We start from the raw sequence: 17,871 nt of genomic DNA, 5'->3' as shown, positions 1-17,871 counted from the left end.
CAACTGTTTCCCGAATTGGTTCTCTAAATGTCATTATCTACAATTTATCCACCATATTGAGGTCTAAACTTTTAGAAAGTACAGGTTGTAATCCATCCCCTTCACGATACTCAAAATGAAATTTCGTTAGTGGTTCAATAATATCAACACTAGAAATATTTGATATTGTGTTGGGTTGGCTCATTGCCTCATAAACATTAAATTTTACCACCTCACCGTCGAATTCCATAGTGAGGGTTCCACTGCGAACATCAATCTTTGTACGTGCGGTACTTAAGAATGGTCTCCCGAGTAAAATATCATAAGCATTTTTTAAGTGTTTAGCAATTTAAAAATAGATAAAGGCATTACATTAATAGATACTCCCAAATCACACATGGCATTCTTTATGCCAATATTACCTATTTTGCAAGATATAGAAAACATACCTTGGTCCTTACACTTAGGCGGGATTTTCCTTTGTAACACTATAGAAACATTTCTCCCACATTCACCCATTCATTTCCTTGGAGCTTCTTTTTACCAGTACACAGTTCTTTCAAAAATTTTCAATAGCGTGGAACCTGTTTAATTGCATCAAGTAAAATAATATTAATTTCTACCTTTCAGAATGTCTCAAGAATTTCTTTTTCCTCTCGTCCCTTTTTAACTTGGGCGAGCCTTCTAGGGTATGGAGGAGGTACAACAAATGGTTTATAAGGTGCCGGCTTAGTAGGAGATGCTGGTTCGGCTTCTTGTTTAACGTTGTGGTCACGACTCGTGTCAAGCACTAGTTCTGACTCTGTTTCATCTTTTATAGTCATAGCATTTGCATTTTGATATGGGTTTGGCTCGGTTTGAGATGGAAATTTTCCTTGGTTCTCCAAATTGCTAACTATAACTACTAGCTTACTTATTTGATGATCTAGTTCTTGGAAATGTGCTTCAGTCTTTTATTGGTGCTAACGGCTAACCTCTCTACTATGGCTTCAAGAGATGACTTTGGAGGTTGATATTGTTGAGGCAGAGGTGGTCTTGGTTGATATGGTTGGTTGTATTGAGGGTTCGACCCATAGCTTAGGTTTGGATGACCCCTCTACCCTACATTGTGCGTGCTTGAATATGGATCATAACACCTTTGAGGTGGCCCTGGGAAGTTCCCAACGGTGTTTACTTGTGTAGTTACGTCCTCAAGTAAAACCGGGCACGAGTCGATTGGATGATGTAACACCCCTATACCCGGTTCGACCCAAGGAACTTGTTATAGGAATATTACATTTGGTGCCAAAGTGATTTTGGCTAATCACTAATATATTTGAACATTAAAAAAATTATAATTTATATTTTAGTCCATACTACTTGGAACACACTTGATCTTCCTCAGTACATGTCATTTTATTCAAAATTTTGAAACATGCCTTTTTGGCACTTGGAGATGTGATGAGATGGATGCTTACAACCTCAACTAACTCTTGAAAATCACTATACCTAATCTGCGCACGGAAAACAAAACCGTACGCTGAGTAAAAACTCAGTGGTATTTCTATAATCTGAATATTTAAAAATAATATAATAAAATATAATAGACACAATTAAATTATAAGGACTTATTAATGTCTAGTATCATAACTATCATTTTTTTATTTATTAAACAATATCCTAATTCACATAATTTCTATATAAATGATAATTCACATATCAACCATATTTATTCGTACAATGGCATCAGTCATGCAATACTCAATTTATGAATACATCATTTCATACCATACTCAATTCATGAGTATATAACTCATATATTTCATGTATTGCCAACATATTTCACATTCTATTTTCAATTCACTATATCACTTCCATTTCTCATACCATGCTATTTCAACATCAATTATAGAACTTTATTATTTATTTACACCTATTAACACGACTCGGACTCAGACAGATATACGGATCCAACCAAACACACTAGTTTGGCATCCAGTGCCTCATCGGATAATTCAAAGTAATAAATTGACACCTAGTGTCTCATCGACTCAACCGAAGTAAATTGGCACCCAATGCCTCATCGAATTAATTCGAAGTAGTAAATTGACACACAGTGTCTCATCGACTCGAAGTCGAAGAAATCTCTGAACTCTTCCAATCTTATGGCATGCCATCTATATTCGACTCAGTCCGATACAGTTAATAGGGTTTCAATTCACTTTTCAAATACAACAAATATTCATTTCAATTCAAATAATCAATATGTTCAATATATATACCAATTCAATCAATATAAATTCAATAAATTCATCACATACTAAATCAATCCATTTCAATTGCAAAACACAATAATCTTCACCTCAACACTTATAATATACATTAAATTGAATTATAACAATTAACAACTAAATTCGGATTATAGAAATACAAACCAGAAATTCTGAGCTAATCCTCGTCGACTTTATCTTTCCCCTTTTAGTCGAGGATTCTGATACGATGTTAGCTACAGAATTAAAACAATTAAAATTCATCAATACAATACAACTCAATTTCGTATTGCATATTTCAATTTTTACTCAACATTTGTCTAAATTTCAATTTAGTCCCTAAACCGAGACTAATTTTATTTCTTCACAATCAATTCTATATTTTCATTCAATTCCACCTTTAAACTAGATTTAAATCTCTAATTTCACTTAAATCCCTAAATTTTGAATTTTTCACAATTTAGTCCTTATTAGTCAAAATTTACAATTTATTCTACAATTAAATCCTTTTTCACTTCTAACTTAAAAATTTATCAATTTAATCCCTAATACTAAAATTATTTAACATTAACAACATTTAAAAACTCAATAATTTCTAAAATTTTGACATGAGTTGGGTAGTATTTAATATCGGGATTCCAAAAACATAAAAATTAAAAGAAAAGGGGACTAAATTAACTAACCAATTAAACTTTCAACAATTGAAGCCCTAAGGCCGTGGCTTTCTCCTTCCTTTTTCTTTTCTTTCTTTCTTTTTCTTTCTTTCTTTTTTTTTATTTTCTTTCTTTCTTTATTTCATTTACTTATTTATTTTATTATATTTACTTTATTATTATATTATATATTTACTTAAATATTAAGTAATATATATTTTATTAATATATACATATGTATATTATTTTTATACATGTAATCACTATTACCATCCACTTGTTGGAATAAGGCTTAATTACTTCTTTAGTCCTTTTAATTTTTCTTTAATCTATAATTCAAATTTCACCCTTTATGCAATTTAGTCCTTTTACCTAATTACTCCTAATTTAAGCAAATTCACCAAACCAAAACCTATTTAACTACACAACTAGCTTCGTAAATATTTTTAATAAATATAAAATATTTATGAATCTAATTTACGGTAATAGAGTCTCGAAAATGCACAATCTAACACTCGCGACTATCGGGTCGTTATAGATGATTAGGCTTAGCACATATCTCGCACAACCGAACTGGGTTCATCTGTCTTGCAAGCATAGTTTTAACCACATTAGTAAGTTCATCAATCTTATTTACTATGGAATGAGTACATAGCTCATGAACCCTTCTTGTAGGTTCCATAGGTGGTCGATACTGTTGAGAATTTACAGCCATGGCCGGAATTAATTCCCTAGCACTTTGGGAGTCATGTTCACAAGAGTCCCTCCACTAGCGGCATCAATCATCTTCATTTTCATTAGGAGTAACCCTTCGTAGAAATACTGTAAGAGTGATTGTTTTGATAGGTCATGTTGTAGGCAACTTGCACACAACTTCTTGTATCACTCCCAATATTCATAGAGTGGTTCTATTTCTTTTTGTTGTATTCCAACTATACTCCTTCTTAATTTGGCTGCTCGAGCTACTGGGAAAAACCTGTCAAGAAACAATTGAGACATATCAGTCCAAGTATTAATAGATCTTGAAGGTAAATAAAACAGTCATTCTCTAGCAGAGTTAGTTAATGAAAAAGAAAAAGCTCGTAGTTTTATTTGATCCCCAGTTACTCTTTCTGGTTTCATGCTTAAACAAACCATGTGGAACTCTTTTAGATGAGCATGTCGATTCTCATTTTCAAACCGTGGAAAGTAGGCAGTAAATGTATTAATCCCAACTTTGGGTGGGTTTGGATGGGCGGTGCGTTTACCTGCGGTTAGTATAAAAACAATAATGGCGGTGAGATTAAATACTATAGGGTGAGACAAAAAGTAAGCTAAACGCACCGCACCGCACCCAATCGCCCATCCAAACCCACCCTTTAACTCGAACGGTATTTCGCCCACCGAATAAGTTATGCATAGCGGTTGTTGTTCATCTGGTGCAGCTACAAGTTGGCGTATAGTTTGATCTGCCATTTTGTCTGAACCTTTGGATAAGTAGATGTCTTCAGTGTAAGATCCTTATTCAAAATCGGGTTGTGGTTGTTTACCGCACCGAATAGCTTCTCTTTGAAGTGTGCAAGCCAACTTTTCTTCTCTGGTCCAAATGCTAGAGTCTTCGGTTCTGAGCTGGTCATAAAGAAAACAAACAAAAATTATAAATTTTCCCCAATCCCCGACAATAGCGCCAAAATTTGATGGGCGTCGAAACCACTAAATATAAATTCCTACAACAAAATAATAGTAAATTAGAATATATAGTAGTGGGGTCAAATCCATAGGGACTGGTTTCTAATTTCGCCTTTTTTCGTTACCAGAATCATTGTCGCGATAATAGACGTGCCCACGACAAGTGCGTTGCAATACTGAAAAATAAAAATGGGGGTTTTAAATTGATTAAGATAATAAAATAAGGAAATACGAAAAATAAAATAAAATAAAAACAAATGCAAAAATGCAAAAATAAATTAAAAAAATAAAATAAATGGATAAATAAAATATTTTTTAAGCTTAGCCTTAGCCTTGGTGTACTCCAATCTTGAATCGATCCTTGAAACAAAATTTCTCTTCCAAGCGTTAAGCTGGTTATAGCAATCGAGGATCCCTCAAATCGCCATCTCTTCCTTTCGTAGTCGATCCCGGTATCACCTGCAAATCGACCCTTGTCGAATTTTCGAACCACGTGGCACGTACCTGTAATTTAAGACTTCGACAGCCTTACGATCTGAAAAGCCCAACTCGAATTAACGGCCTCAACCGTGTGGCTCGTTTAAATCCGACCACGATCTCCTTTGACGGAATCCAACTAGCTTTTTTCAATTGAACATGCCAATTTGTTCGTGGGATTTTGAATACAGCATCGCCAACTCAACTTCCCAACTGTACGCCAAATGATTCCAACCCAAAGCGTGCTTTTTGAGTTAAAATTGAATCAACTTTGAGGGACGAATTTATACTATCCCATATATCGGGGATAGCGAATACTGAATTGAGAGGTTTTTCTGAGCGGATTCGTATCTCACGATTGTTTTGTTGGAGCAATTTTTGGGCTAAAGCTAAAAAAGGGTTTAATTAATTATGAAAAGAATCATAATAAATGGTTTAAATAGAATTATGGAAAGTGGAAAGGGAAAGGGCCTTGAAAGGTAATTTAACCAAAAGTTGAAAGTAAAAGAAAAAGAAATAAAAATGGCTGAATGAAAGTGACGCAGTTAATGGAAAGGAAAAAGAAAAAAAAGAAAAGAATAGCCAAGTGTATTCAATTGGTTCTAGCTACTAGGTATTTGTACACTTTTAGTGCTAAAATTTAATTAGATTTTTCTTAAATATTATCACTAAATAATTCTAAATTTAAAAATAAAATTAAAATTAAAATTTAAACTAATTACAGAAACAATATAAAAAAAATCCTTCAATCTCTATCTAGCCACTTTTTAAAAAAAATCTCTGACCCTTCAATCTTTATCCAATCATCTTTAAATCTTCAATCTTTCAATCAAGCCCTCTCTTTACTTTTTGTTCCAATTTAGCTATTTTTAGTAAGAGTTTAAATTTGGCACACCAACTTCATTCCTGATAAGAAAAATTCAAATTTAATATCATTTTATTTGATAATTAGCCAAAAATAAATATATTAAAAATACGAATTTATCTTGCTATTAAGTCAATAATTTTAACGATACAATTAGATAAAAGAATCAAAAAGTATAAAAACTTATTATTTTAAAATTAAAATATAGAGATTAAATTTTAAATTTTAACAAGGTGTAATCATCTCAAGTAAATTTAAACCTAATTATAAATAACCAATATTTTATTAATTATAAGTTATTTTTTAGTTGTTTATGAAAAAAAAACGTTTCCTTGATATAATGTCTTTTAATAGGATTAGTAATTTGTTATTTTGTATATTTAAAATGGTGAGGTGGTCTAGACTACTCCTGCCAAATTTGGATGGAGAAACGACATATACTAGCTTCAATTTTACATAAGCTTGATGGGATAGAATATTGTTTTTAGTCTTTCCCTTTTGATTAGAATATGATTTTGCACCCAAGTGAATGGTCTAAATTTGAAACTTAAAACACAAGACCCAAGCTTAGTCAACAAGTTAATGGTGTTTTGAATATGAAAAATAAAACAAAAAAACAATATTCTTTTCGTCAGTCATTGTCTTAAAGATGATGGAAGGTCAAGGTCAGCAGCAGAATCCTAAGATGAAATCATAACTCCATGACCCTATAATAAATATCTGCACAGTTGTTGACAACATTTTCTTATGCACATGCCCACCACAACTTCCCCCCAACAATTCTCCACCGCTAATTATCCCCCAATTCCATCCTTTTCATGGGGGTTGATGATCATTCCTCTATCCTATTGAAAATTGGAATTACAGACTTCTGTTAGTTTCTAACATTCTAGTTTCCCCACCCACCTGATGTGAGAGCTGGCGGGCCATCACCCTTTTTTCTTAATTTATTATTCAAATTAAAATTCTTGGTTCTGGAAGCCTGCAAGTCATACATACCATAAGGAGGCCCCAGATAAATGATTAAACAAACACAAAATATCTTCCTTCTACCTCATGTTGAATACATCAACTTAAACACGCATACCAACTAGAGCAGTTAGACTTAGACTACAGACATTTCAAAATATAAACACAAACGAAGGCATATGACTCCCAAGTCCTTCATTTCTCACCAACTAAAACAATGGTTTTATTTCTCGCCTCCTCCTATCTCCCATCCTACAATTTTACCAAAATTTCTCACAAAATGACCCACACTTGTCACCGTGTAGGCACATGAAATGAACTTCCAACCACGTGGCACTAACCTTATTGCTTGCTTGTTACTAATTAAAAACGGGTCGAGGGATTTTGATTCTTTTCAGTTGGAACTTGGAAGTACTCTAAAATGTTGACGTTCCATATGATCGACTGCCTATTAATTTAATTAAAATTAATATTATGCATAACATGTTAACATATTGCAATTTAGGATATCGCTTTTTTTGGGAAAAGTTTTCAAAATGTTATATGATGAGTAATTAGGCCCTCAACAATCAAAAGTATTATCTTGGGCTTGGGATGGTCCGAGTTTTATCTCTCAACACCGCACAACCCCAAGGGTTCATGAAGTGAGATCATCTAAATTCATAGAAAAAATATATACTTAAAAAATGCATAGATAATTAATCGATAGAGTCACACACAATGAGAATCGAACCACCAACCAAAATACAACTAGCCCAAATGATATTATGTCTCCTTGAAAAGGCTAACCATCCGCATCGTGCACCACTCCATCGATTAATTATTTGTGTCTTCTAGGGATGTATCTTTTCACCAGGCTCCCACCCCGAGAACCTTTGGGCTCTTTGGAGAGTTGGGAGAAAAAATTCAATAATACTTTATTTTTAAGGACCTAGCCGACTGATTCTTTGAAAACTTCTTGCGAGGGAGCAGGCCGCTCAACAGATTCCTTAAGTGAACGTCAAATAAAATCTACAACTGAAGGGAAAAGAAGAAGAAAAATGCTGGGAACGACGTCTGTTTAAGATGATAATGCACTAATTCACCACTGTTAAATTTCAGAATTACAGAACCTCGAAAGATATCAAACTAGTAAAAATCTTAGATGATGGGCACAAATGAATTACAAAATCTCTGACAGAGACAGATTAAACTAGTAAAATTCTTAGGTGATGAGCACAAACTAACTACTACAAGGGTCAACAATCCCATCAATCATGGACTACCGTTAGAATAGGTTAGATCATCAGAAATATCAGGCCTAACCAACTCAAATCTCAAATTGGACTATTACTAACAGAATTTAGGATATTTGTTACGGGATTTTAATAGAGCTCTAATTTTTACCTAATGACTGCGTACTCGCCGCGCCTCTCGAATCGGATTGAAACTGAACCGTATCCTCCGGTTTGATGATCGGTTGGTCTTTCAGCACCCTCATAGAGTCAACAGAAACCGTCTCCTCCTCCTCCTCCTCCTCCTCCTCTGCTCTGCTCCGAGTCGCCAATACAGTACGGTAACCGCACCTCCGTTTAGGAGATGAAAGATCCAGATCGTCCTGCAAAAAACAATGATAGATGAAAATTAATTAACAAATCCAAAAAAGGAAAGAATTTAAAATGAAATAACAAAGAGAAAACGAGGAAACCAACCTGAGAACGAAGATCTGAACCATTTTCTCTCAACCTTTTCAACGGAAACAAATTTGTCGATTTATAGATCTCTCTTTCGCCATCAGAGGATTCTTCGCTACTAGATGAACTTGAAGCCGGCGGAGGTGTATTTGCAACTGCAGACCACGGCACGACTTGATTATCTTCATCCTCCTCCACATCCTCATCGGAAACAGCTCCTCCATCGTTGCCTTCCCCGTCCTCATCATCGTTTTCTGCTTCGGTGTCTTCTCGATCGCCGCCGTCGACGCAGCTCTCGCAGACGGAGACCGTGTGACCAAGCTTTGAACCAGCGGCTCTCCACGGAGTGAGAGACTGGCACGCATGACAGAGAAGACACCTGACGTGTCTCGCTACCAGGAAGTTGGCTCCGTGCACTTTAGCATCGCAGTCCCAGCACAAACTTGCTTGGTCCGATTCACAATACGTCCTTGCCGCCAAATCACAGAGCTCACAGCTCTTCATTTGATCTACGAAAACAGAGAGAGATGCTTCCGCTCTTTCTTCTTCTTTCGTTTTCTCAGAGAATATTTCTCTTTCGATTTCTTTCAAGAATTTTCTCTTTCTTGGAGCGATTGAAAAAAGGGATGAGAAAAGAACCATCAACCCTGCTGTGGCTTATAGTAACAGCCTTCCTTTTGCTTTCAAATTACAAAGTTGCCTTTTAGAATAATACTCCCAGTATACCAACCATGCTGGCTGTGGCACCACCACTTCCAAAATATTGTGTTTACAAAATTATACTTGCATAATTTAAGTTCTCTTTTACTTTTTATACTTGTATAAATGTACAAAATTACCTTTTTCACCTTTGACCTTTATTATTTTTACTATTTTTTTCTTATACCTCATACTTAAATTTTAGATCTTTGTGTTTAAAATTAAATTTAATTCTATAAATAAAGTAGTGGTGGTGTATAGTTTTCAATCTTCTAATTAGATTTTTTTCAGGGCATAATTATCTAAAATTTTGTCTTAATTATTTAATACTGAATTAAGATTATTTACATTATACATAAAAGCCTATAATTAACTCAAAAATTTAAATAGAAATTAAAACAAAAAATAATAATAATTATCCAAATAAGAGATATTTAATTTTATTTTCCTATCCTCTGTGACGTACATAAAAGGAAAAAAGGAATTTACTAAAGCTTGTCAAGTAAAATATGAATTAAAATAAAAATGGGGGGCAAACATGTCATTTAGGGAATAGTACGGAAAGAGAAAAACTGTAGTGAGGTGTGGGAGCAGAAAACGATAAAAGCTGTGGTGTAACATATGCCACGTGTGAGAACAACAGCTTTTGTGGCATATAAATTAACCCCTTCCCTTCTGCTTCGGCCTTTGGCTCCGTTGCATTTGTTTGGAGAAAAGAAGATTTTATTTATTTATTTAATATATTTTTTGAAGTAGCAGTAGTGTAGGACTGTTCTTTGGTTTACTTGGGTTAACCGTGACGTGAGGCCACGTGGCATGAGTTGAGCGCCGAGATTCTGATTCTTCTTCCCCGTCCTTTAACAGTTGCAGGGTGGAGAGTAAGCCACGTGGCTTGGTGTTTGATTAGGATCCATGGCGTGTACTGTACGGCTGGTCTCCCGCTGTTTTCCCATTTATATTGGTGGACTCTCTTTATCTTGATAACCGCTGTTGATAAATAAGTGGACGTGATTTTAACATTTTGCACTCCACTCCCCCATTATCTATCTACTATAATACTAAATAATGTTATCATATCTCTTTGCTAGTTTTTTAGCTTGTATTTATTTTAAAAAAAAATTAATTTTTTTGAGTGAGTTATAAGAGAAAGATAAAGCTTTAATAACAACGCGATTAATGAGGTTCAAACCCAAGCTACACTTGAGGCGATGAATATTTTATCCATTAGCCCAACACACAGAGTTCCATACAGTTATTTATTTAAACATATTTGTAAAAGAATATAAATGAGGTTTTGGTTGAACTGATAAAATGAAAATATTGATAACAATGTTTTTCTTTTGGTAATGATATTTTAGGCTTAAATATCAAATATGTGTATTTTATATGAAAACACTTAGAGTAATATTTATTATTTTATAAAATGTAAATTTTATTTTTATAATTCATGATTGAATTAGAATTCGGTGGTTGATGAGTGATATTAATTCAGTAAAATATTTAAACAATAGTATAAATATATATTATTTTAATGATTTATTTTAAGTAATATTATATTTGTATTTATATGCTTAAGATGCCCTTATTTTGTTATAATAACTAAATAGAATAATTTGTTTATTCATATTTTTGGGTATTTGAGTTTCACAAATTAATATGTATGATTTTTTTAAATTAATACTTGAATTTAACAATTGTAATCACGAAGTGGAGTAATCAAGAACATCAATTGATTATATGGCATGTGTGCTATGTGGCTAAACTCAATTTGTACATGTCATCCAATTTTAAAAGATCAATCTAAAAAACCCAAAAATACTAATTTAAAACATTAAAATGAGCCTTGAATAAATCAAAATTCGAAATGAATTCCCTGGTGAAGCCCAAGACTCCCTAACAAATATAAATTCAATTAGTAGTCATTGGTCGGACGGTCCAATATCCAGAGGAGGGCTCATCACCGTCAATTCTTAATAAAAATCGATTTTACCGGTTTTTAAACAAAAATTTCAGTTGTCGATTCTTAATATTTTATTGCCTCTAATTCTCTAATTTTTGAGGATGCATCATTTGCAACCAACAAATTAAGTAAAGTGGGCGGAACAAATTTCAAGTATATATCGAACATTCAAACATATTAGTTTTCCTGCGCTTAAGAACACCAAATACCAGATGCAACTTGCATTCTATTTCGTGCTTTGAGATTACATACTACCAGACTCAGATTGTAGGAAATGAGGAATGAGGAATGACCAAGGTGCATGATAGACAAAGGAGTACTTAAAACCCTTTCTGCCATCTTATGTTGCAATACAATTTTGATTTTGTTTTCTGCTCTTCAAGGTTGCTTAGCTAGAGATAATATTACAATAAAAAGCTGCCTTACAGATGGACAAACTCTTGTTTCAGCTGGAAATAGGTTTGAATTGCGATTCTTTAGACCATCAAGAGGCTCTAATGTGAGCAGATATGTGGGGATGTGGTATGCTTCCAATCCACAAATAGTTTTTTGGGTTGCTAACAGAGAAACTCCAGTTTCAGATAGGACTGGAGTTTTATCTATTGCAGATGGCCAATTGAAGTTATCCGAAGCTTAACGATATTGGAAACTTCATTCTACTCGATGAACGGTTGAGGACAAATCTATGGCAAAGCTTTGATGATACCAACGTATACGTTTCTTTCTGTATGAAGATGGATGCAAAATTTTCATTAATTTCATGGAGTAGTGAAGAAGATCCATCACCAGGGAACTTCACGTTAAAGCAAAATCAAGGAGGAGGGGGCAGCTTGTTGTAATGGGAAAGAGTAGCGTTTACTGGAAACCAAGTAGAAATTGTGAGACTTATGGCACTGGACCAAAATGGGGTGATTATTGGAACATTTTCAAATATTTATAGTGTTCCAATACCTATAAATGAATGAGTGTAATTAATCAAAAGTTATATTAATATTAAATGAATAATTATGTGTTTATTTTAAAGATATTATTATTCAGAAAGACACTTATTGAAAGATGTCTCTATGAAGAGACATGAAAATTCTTATAAATAGGAATGTGATTTCATTTGGAAATCACACCAACAAGTTCTAATATTCTTTCTTTCCTTCCTTCATTTTCTAATATTATTAGATTATTCTATAAAGTATTACTGCAGAAATCCTTTGTAGAAATTGAGCTTCTTGTTATACATTATTCAGTGCATAGTGGACTATTCTCGTCAGTGCAAAACGCAAATAGTCATTGGCTTCATTGTATCATCGATATTAATTTGCTTGGAACTCATTTGCACACCGAAGTTAGGTGGGGCGAATATAACCTTAAAGATAGTGACTTGATACACGCCTTGGAGCATTGTCCTATTTCTTCTTTTTCTGTTCGAGTTCCGTTCGTGTGTTCGAGATTTTCCTCACCAAAGATTTGTACTAACAAATTTAAGATTACATTTCATGATGACTACTACAACACATAAAAGTGGAACATTAAGGGAGTTGGCTTCCAACTTTGTCAAACTTGATCGGTTTGATGGTGGCAATTTTCGACAATGGCAGAAAAAGATGCACTTCTTATTATCAAATTTGAATATTGCTTATGTTTTGGATACTCCAAGACCTGAAGAGAATGAAAATGAATCTGTTGCTGCAACCCAAGAAAGGAAAAAATGGGACAATGCTGATTACATGTGCATAGTCCACATATTGAATGGTTTATCTGATGGTTTGTTCGACACCTACCAAAACGAGCTCACCGCTAATGAATTATGGGACAAATTGGTGACAAGATACATGACCGAAGATGTTACAAGTAAAAAATTTCTTGTTAGTCGTTTCAATAATTATCAAATGGTTGATGATCGTTCTGTTATGGAACAATTTCGTGATATTGAAAAGATGCTAAATCAATTCAAGCAATATGATATGAAAGCGGATGAAATGATTGATGTATCCTCCATAATAGACAAGCTTCTTCCATTTTAGAAAGACTTTAAAAGAAGTTTAAAACATAAGAAAGATGAAATATCTCTTGAGGCTTTAGCAAATCATCTTCATATTGAAGAGGAATATAGAATGCAAGATCAGAACCTAAATTCTGAAAATGTCAAAGTTCATGTTATGGAGGAAGTACAAACTACTAAACCATTCAAGAGAAAGTTTAAACAGACTGATAGAGCACCTAAGTTCAAAAAGAAACAAAAGGGCTCATGCTATCATTGTGGTAAGCCAGGACATTTCAAGAATGAATGTCAATTTTTAAAGAAGAAATCATCTTCTAAGGCTGATAATAACAAAAAGTTCGTTGCAATGATATCTGAAATTAATATGGCACAAGATGATAATACAAGGTGGATTTATACCGGAGCGACCAAACATGTGTGCAAAGACAAAAGCATGTTTACAAAGTTCACACAATGTGAAAATGACAATGTCTTGTACATGGGAAATTCTTCCACCGCAACAATTAAAAGCAAAGGGTCTGTTGAACTACAATTCACTTCTGGAAAGGTTTTAACCTTAAATGATGTATATTATGTATCATAAGTTAGGAAGAATTTAGTGTCTGAAAGTTTGTTGAATAAGTTTGGTTTCAAACTTGTTTTTGAGATAGATAAATTTATTTTGTCTAATGGAGGAATTTTTACAGGGAAAGGGTATATGTATTAGAGTATATTCAAACTCAATATTATTAATAAGAATAAAAATACTATTTCTGCTTATATGGTTGAATCTTTTTGTTTATGGCATTATAGATTAGGTCATTTGAATTATAGAAAATTAAATGACATGTATAAGTTAGAATTAATTCCTATTTTTAATAATAATATTGAAAAATGCAATGCATGTATGTTGACTAAAATTACAAGAAACCCTTTCCGTAAGGTTAACAGGAAAACAAAATTGCTTGATTTGATACATAGTGATTTACGTGACATGCATAATACTCCTACATTAGGTGGAAATAAATATTTTGTTACTTTTATTGATGATTGTTCTAGATATTGTTATGTGTATTTATTGCATTCAAAAGATGAAGTGCTTGATAAATTTAAAGTTTATAAATCTGAAGTTAAACTTCAGTATGAATCATTTATCAAGTGCTTAAGATCGGATAGAGATGGAGAATACTATAATCCAAGTTATTTTGAATCCACAGGAATTTTCCATCAAGTTTCAGCCCCTTACACACCACAACAAAATGGTGTAGCTGAAAGGAAAAATAGAGTTTTGACTGAAATGTTAAATTTAATGTTATCATATTCATGTCTTGGACAATGTTTTTGGGGAGAAGTTGTTCTAACAACTTGTCATATATTGAATAGAGTTCCTAATAAGGAAACTTAAATAACCCCCTATAAACAATGGAAGAAAAGGAAACCAAACCTTAACTATTTGAAGGTTCGGCGTTGTAGAACTATTGTCAAAGTTCCAACACCTAAGCGTAAGAACTTATGTAAAAGATGAATGGAATGCATATATATAAGATATACATATAACAGCAAGGTATATAGGTTCATGATAATTGAACCAAATGATTAAATTTCAATTAATATTGTTTTTGAATCAAGAGATGTTATTTTTGATAAAAATAGATTTAATTCTATTTCAAAACAATTACAGCAACAACAATTGATTCATTCTTCAAATGAGAATGAGATTCCATTGGAACAAATTGATAATAATAATGAATCTTGTTAAGAACTAAGAAGTAAGAGGATTAAAAAAGTTAAAGATTTTGGACCAGATTTTATTATGTTTCTTGTAGAAGGAAAATGTGAAAGTATATGCAATAGAATACCTTATTTTTATAATATGGAACCTGATCCTATTACATTTGAAGAGTTAATAAAATCTCAAGACTCTATTTTTTGGAAAGAAGCAATAAATGATGAGATTGATTCAATAATAGGAAATCAAACTTGGATCTTAGTTGATCTTCCATCAAGTTCCAAACTAATAGGTTGTAAATGGATCTTCAAAAAGAAAATGAAGGTTGATAGAACCATTAATAAATTTAAAAGCAAGGTTTGTAGCCAAAGGTTTTACACAAAAACAAGGTATTGATTACTTTGATACCTATGCTCCAGTAGCAAGAATTGTTACAATTAGACTCTTAATATCACTTACCTCTACATATAATTTGGTTGTTCATCAAATGGATGTAAAAATTGCATTTTTAAATGGTGAATTGGAAGAGGAAGTGTACATGGAACAACTGGAAGGATTTTTTTATTCTAGGACAAGAGCATAAAGTATGTAAGCTTGTTAAATCTTTAAGCACCAAAATAATGGCACCAAAAGTTTGACAAGGTTGTTTTAGCTAATGACTATAAAATAAATGAATCCGGTAAGTGCATATATAGCAAATTTGAAAATGGAAAAGGTGTCATAATTTGCCTATATGTAGATGAAATGCTCATTTTTTGCACGGATTTGGAAGAAATAGAAAACACAAAGAAATTCTTGTCAAACAAATTTGCTATAAAGGATTTGGGTGTAGCAGATGTTATTCTTGAGATTAAAATAACCCGAGATAAAAGCACTAGCGCTTTATCACAATCACATTATATTGAAAAGGTGCTTAAAACGTTTGATCTTTTCAACTATATACCAACATCTACACCCATGGATCCTCAAATAAAATTAGTATCTAATGTTGGTAGGAAAATTGATCAATTGAAATATGCAAGTCTGATTGGTTGTCTTATGTACATAATGACTTGTACAAGACCAAATATTGCATATGTTGTTGGGAAATTGAGTAGGTACACAAGTAATCCAAGTAGTTTGCATTAGCAAACTTTGAATAGAGTACTTAGGTACTTAAAGAAAACTATTAACTATGGATTGTGTTATAATAGATATCCTCCAGTTTTAGAAGGGTACTTGGATGCTAGTTGGATTACAAGTTTGGAAGATCATGCATCTACTAGTGGATGGATCTTCATTCTTGGTGGATGAGTCATTTCTTGGGGTTCCAAGAAACAAACATGTATTACTGATTCCACCATGGCAACAGAATTTATTGCATTAGCCGCTGCATCTAAAGAAGCAGAATGGTTAAGAAATTTACTTTATGATGTACCTTTATCGCCTAACTCAATTTCACCTATTTCTATCCGTTGTGATAGTGAGGCTACTCTAGCAAAGTCATATAGCCAAGTATATAATGGAAAGTCTAGACATATTGGATTAAGACATAGCTATGTCCAACAATTAATCTCTGATGAAGTGATCACTATTAATTATGTGAGGTCAAGTGAAAATTTGGCTAATCCTTTGACAAAAAGTCTTGCTAGAGATGTAGTAAAAAGGATCTAAAAAGGGATACGACTCAAGCCCATTAATTAAAGTCACCCATGATGGAAACTCAACTCAAAGCTTGGTATAATGTCAAGTCTTAAGTTCAATGAGACAAAGTACACTATTAGTAAATGATTGTTATCACTATAAATAAATCCATCCTAAGATTAAATTGCTAGGTACCTGTAATGATAAGGAAAGGATGAGTAATGTACTCTTAATGGACCCATAACATAAATATGTAGAGTGTTATAATTACGGGAACACTCTTGATAGGATCTACCTATGTGAGTGGAAGTGTGGCCGCTTCTAAGAGCTCAAGTGTCTGGCTCTGACAACACTCATGAAAAGAGGGCATAGACATATGGCCATAATGGTGTCCCTAGATACTATGCATTGACTGATGTTGAAATCATTGTGTGAGATGTGTTCGGTTAATCAAATGGAATAGTTGGTTCAAAGCTTAGTCTACCATGCAATTTTGATTAACTTTAACATGTTTACACTAAGTGAAGGTTCAATCGTAAAATACCTTCATTTATGCAAATTGATTTTCAAGAACATCAAAATCTAAAATATTTTGAAAATGGGGGGAGATTGTTGGAACATTTTCAAATATTTATAGTGTTTCAATAACTATAAATGAATGGGTGTAATTAATCAAAAGTTATATTATTTGATTTTTTGAAAAAGAATTATAACTATTTAAATAATATTATTTGAATAGTTATAATATTAAATGAATAATTATGTGTTTATTTTAAAGATATTATTATTCAGAAAGACACCTATTGAAAGATGTCTCTATGAAGAGACATGAAATTTCCTATAAATAGGAATGGGATTTCATTTGGAAATCACACCAACAAGTTATAATATTCTTTCTTTCCTTCTTTCATTTTCTAATATTATTAGATTATTCTATAAAGTATTACTGCAGAAATCCTTTGTAGAAATTGAGCTTCTTGTTATACATTATTCAGTGCATAGTGGACTATTCTCGTCAGTGCAAAACACAAATAGTCATTGGGTTCATTGTATCATTGAGGTTAATTTGCTTGGAACTCATTTGCACACCGAAGATAGGTGGGGCGAATATAACCTTAAAGATAGTGACGTGATACACGCCTTGGAACCTTGTCCTATTTCTTCTTTTTCTATTCGAGTTCCGTTTCTGTGTTCAAGATTTTCCTCACTGGAGATTTGTACTAACAGTGATTCAATGTACTTCAGTTTCAATTGTGATATTAATATAAGTGAACTAAGCTTGGTGACAACTAATGGCATCTATAGTGTTGTTAAAGTCGATCTAGAGGCTTGAACATTCGTCATCCAAGTGA

General features: G+C 33.0%; 1 protein-coding gene across 1 annotated transcript; it reads right to left on the bottom strand.

Annotated features, from left to right (window-relative positions):
- Nucleotides 1-7,917: 7,917 nt before the first annotated feature.
- On the bottom strand, nt 7,918-9,318 carry LOC107918540 (zinc finger protein CONSTANS). The gene is made up of 2 exons (XM_016848118.2): nt 8,552-9,318; nt 7,918-8,457 (listed from the first exon to the last, which is right to left on the bottom strand). The coding sequence occupies exons 1-2, from the start codon at nt 9,173-9,175 to the stop codon at nt 8,236-8,238; spliced, it is 846 nt and encodes a 281-aa protein (XP_016703607.1). The 5' UTR covers nt 9,176-9,318; the 3' UTR covers nt 7,918-8,235.
- Between the last annotated feature and the right edge of the window lie 8,553 nt (nt 9,319-17,871).

This window comes from Gossypium hirsutum, chromosome D13 (assembly GCF_007990345.1).
Source record: "Gossypium hirsutum isolate 1008001.06 chromosome D13, Gossypium_hirsutum_v2.1, whole genome shotgun sequence".
Taxonomy (NCBI): Eukaryota; Viridiplantae; Streptophyta; class Magnoliopsida; order Malvales; family Malvaceae; genus Gossypium; species Gossypium hirsutum.
The sequence above is the reverse complement of the archived record's forward strand: the minus strand, read 5'-3'. Positions and strand labels throughout refer to the sequence as shown.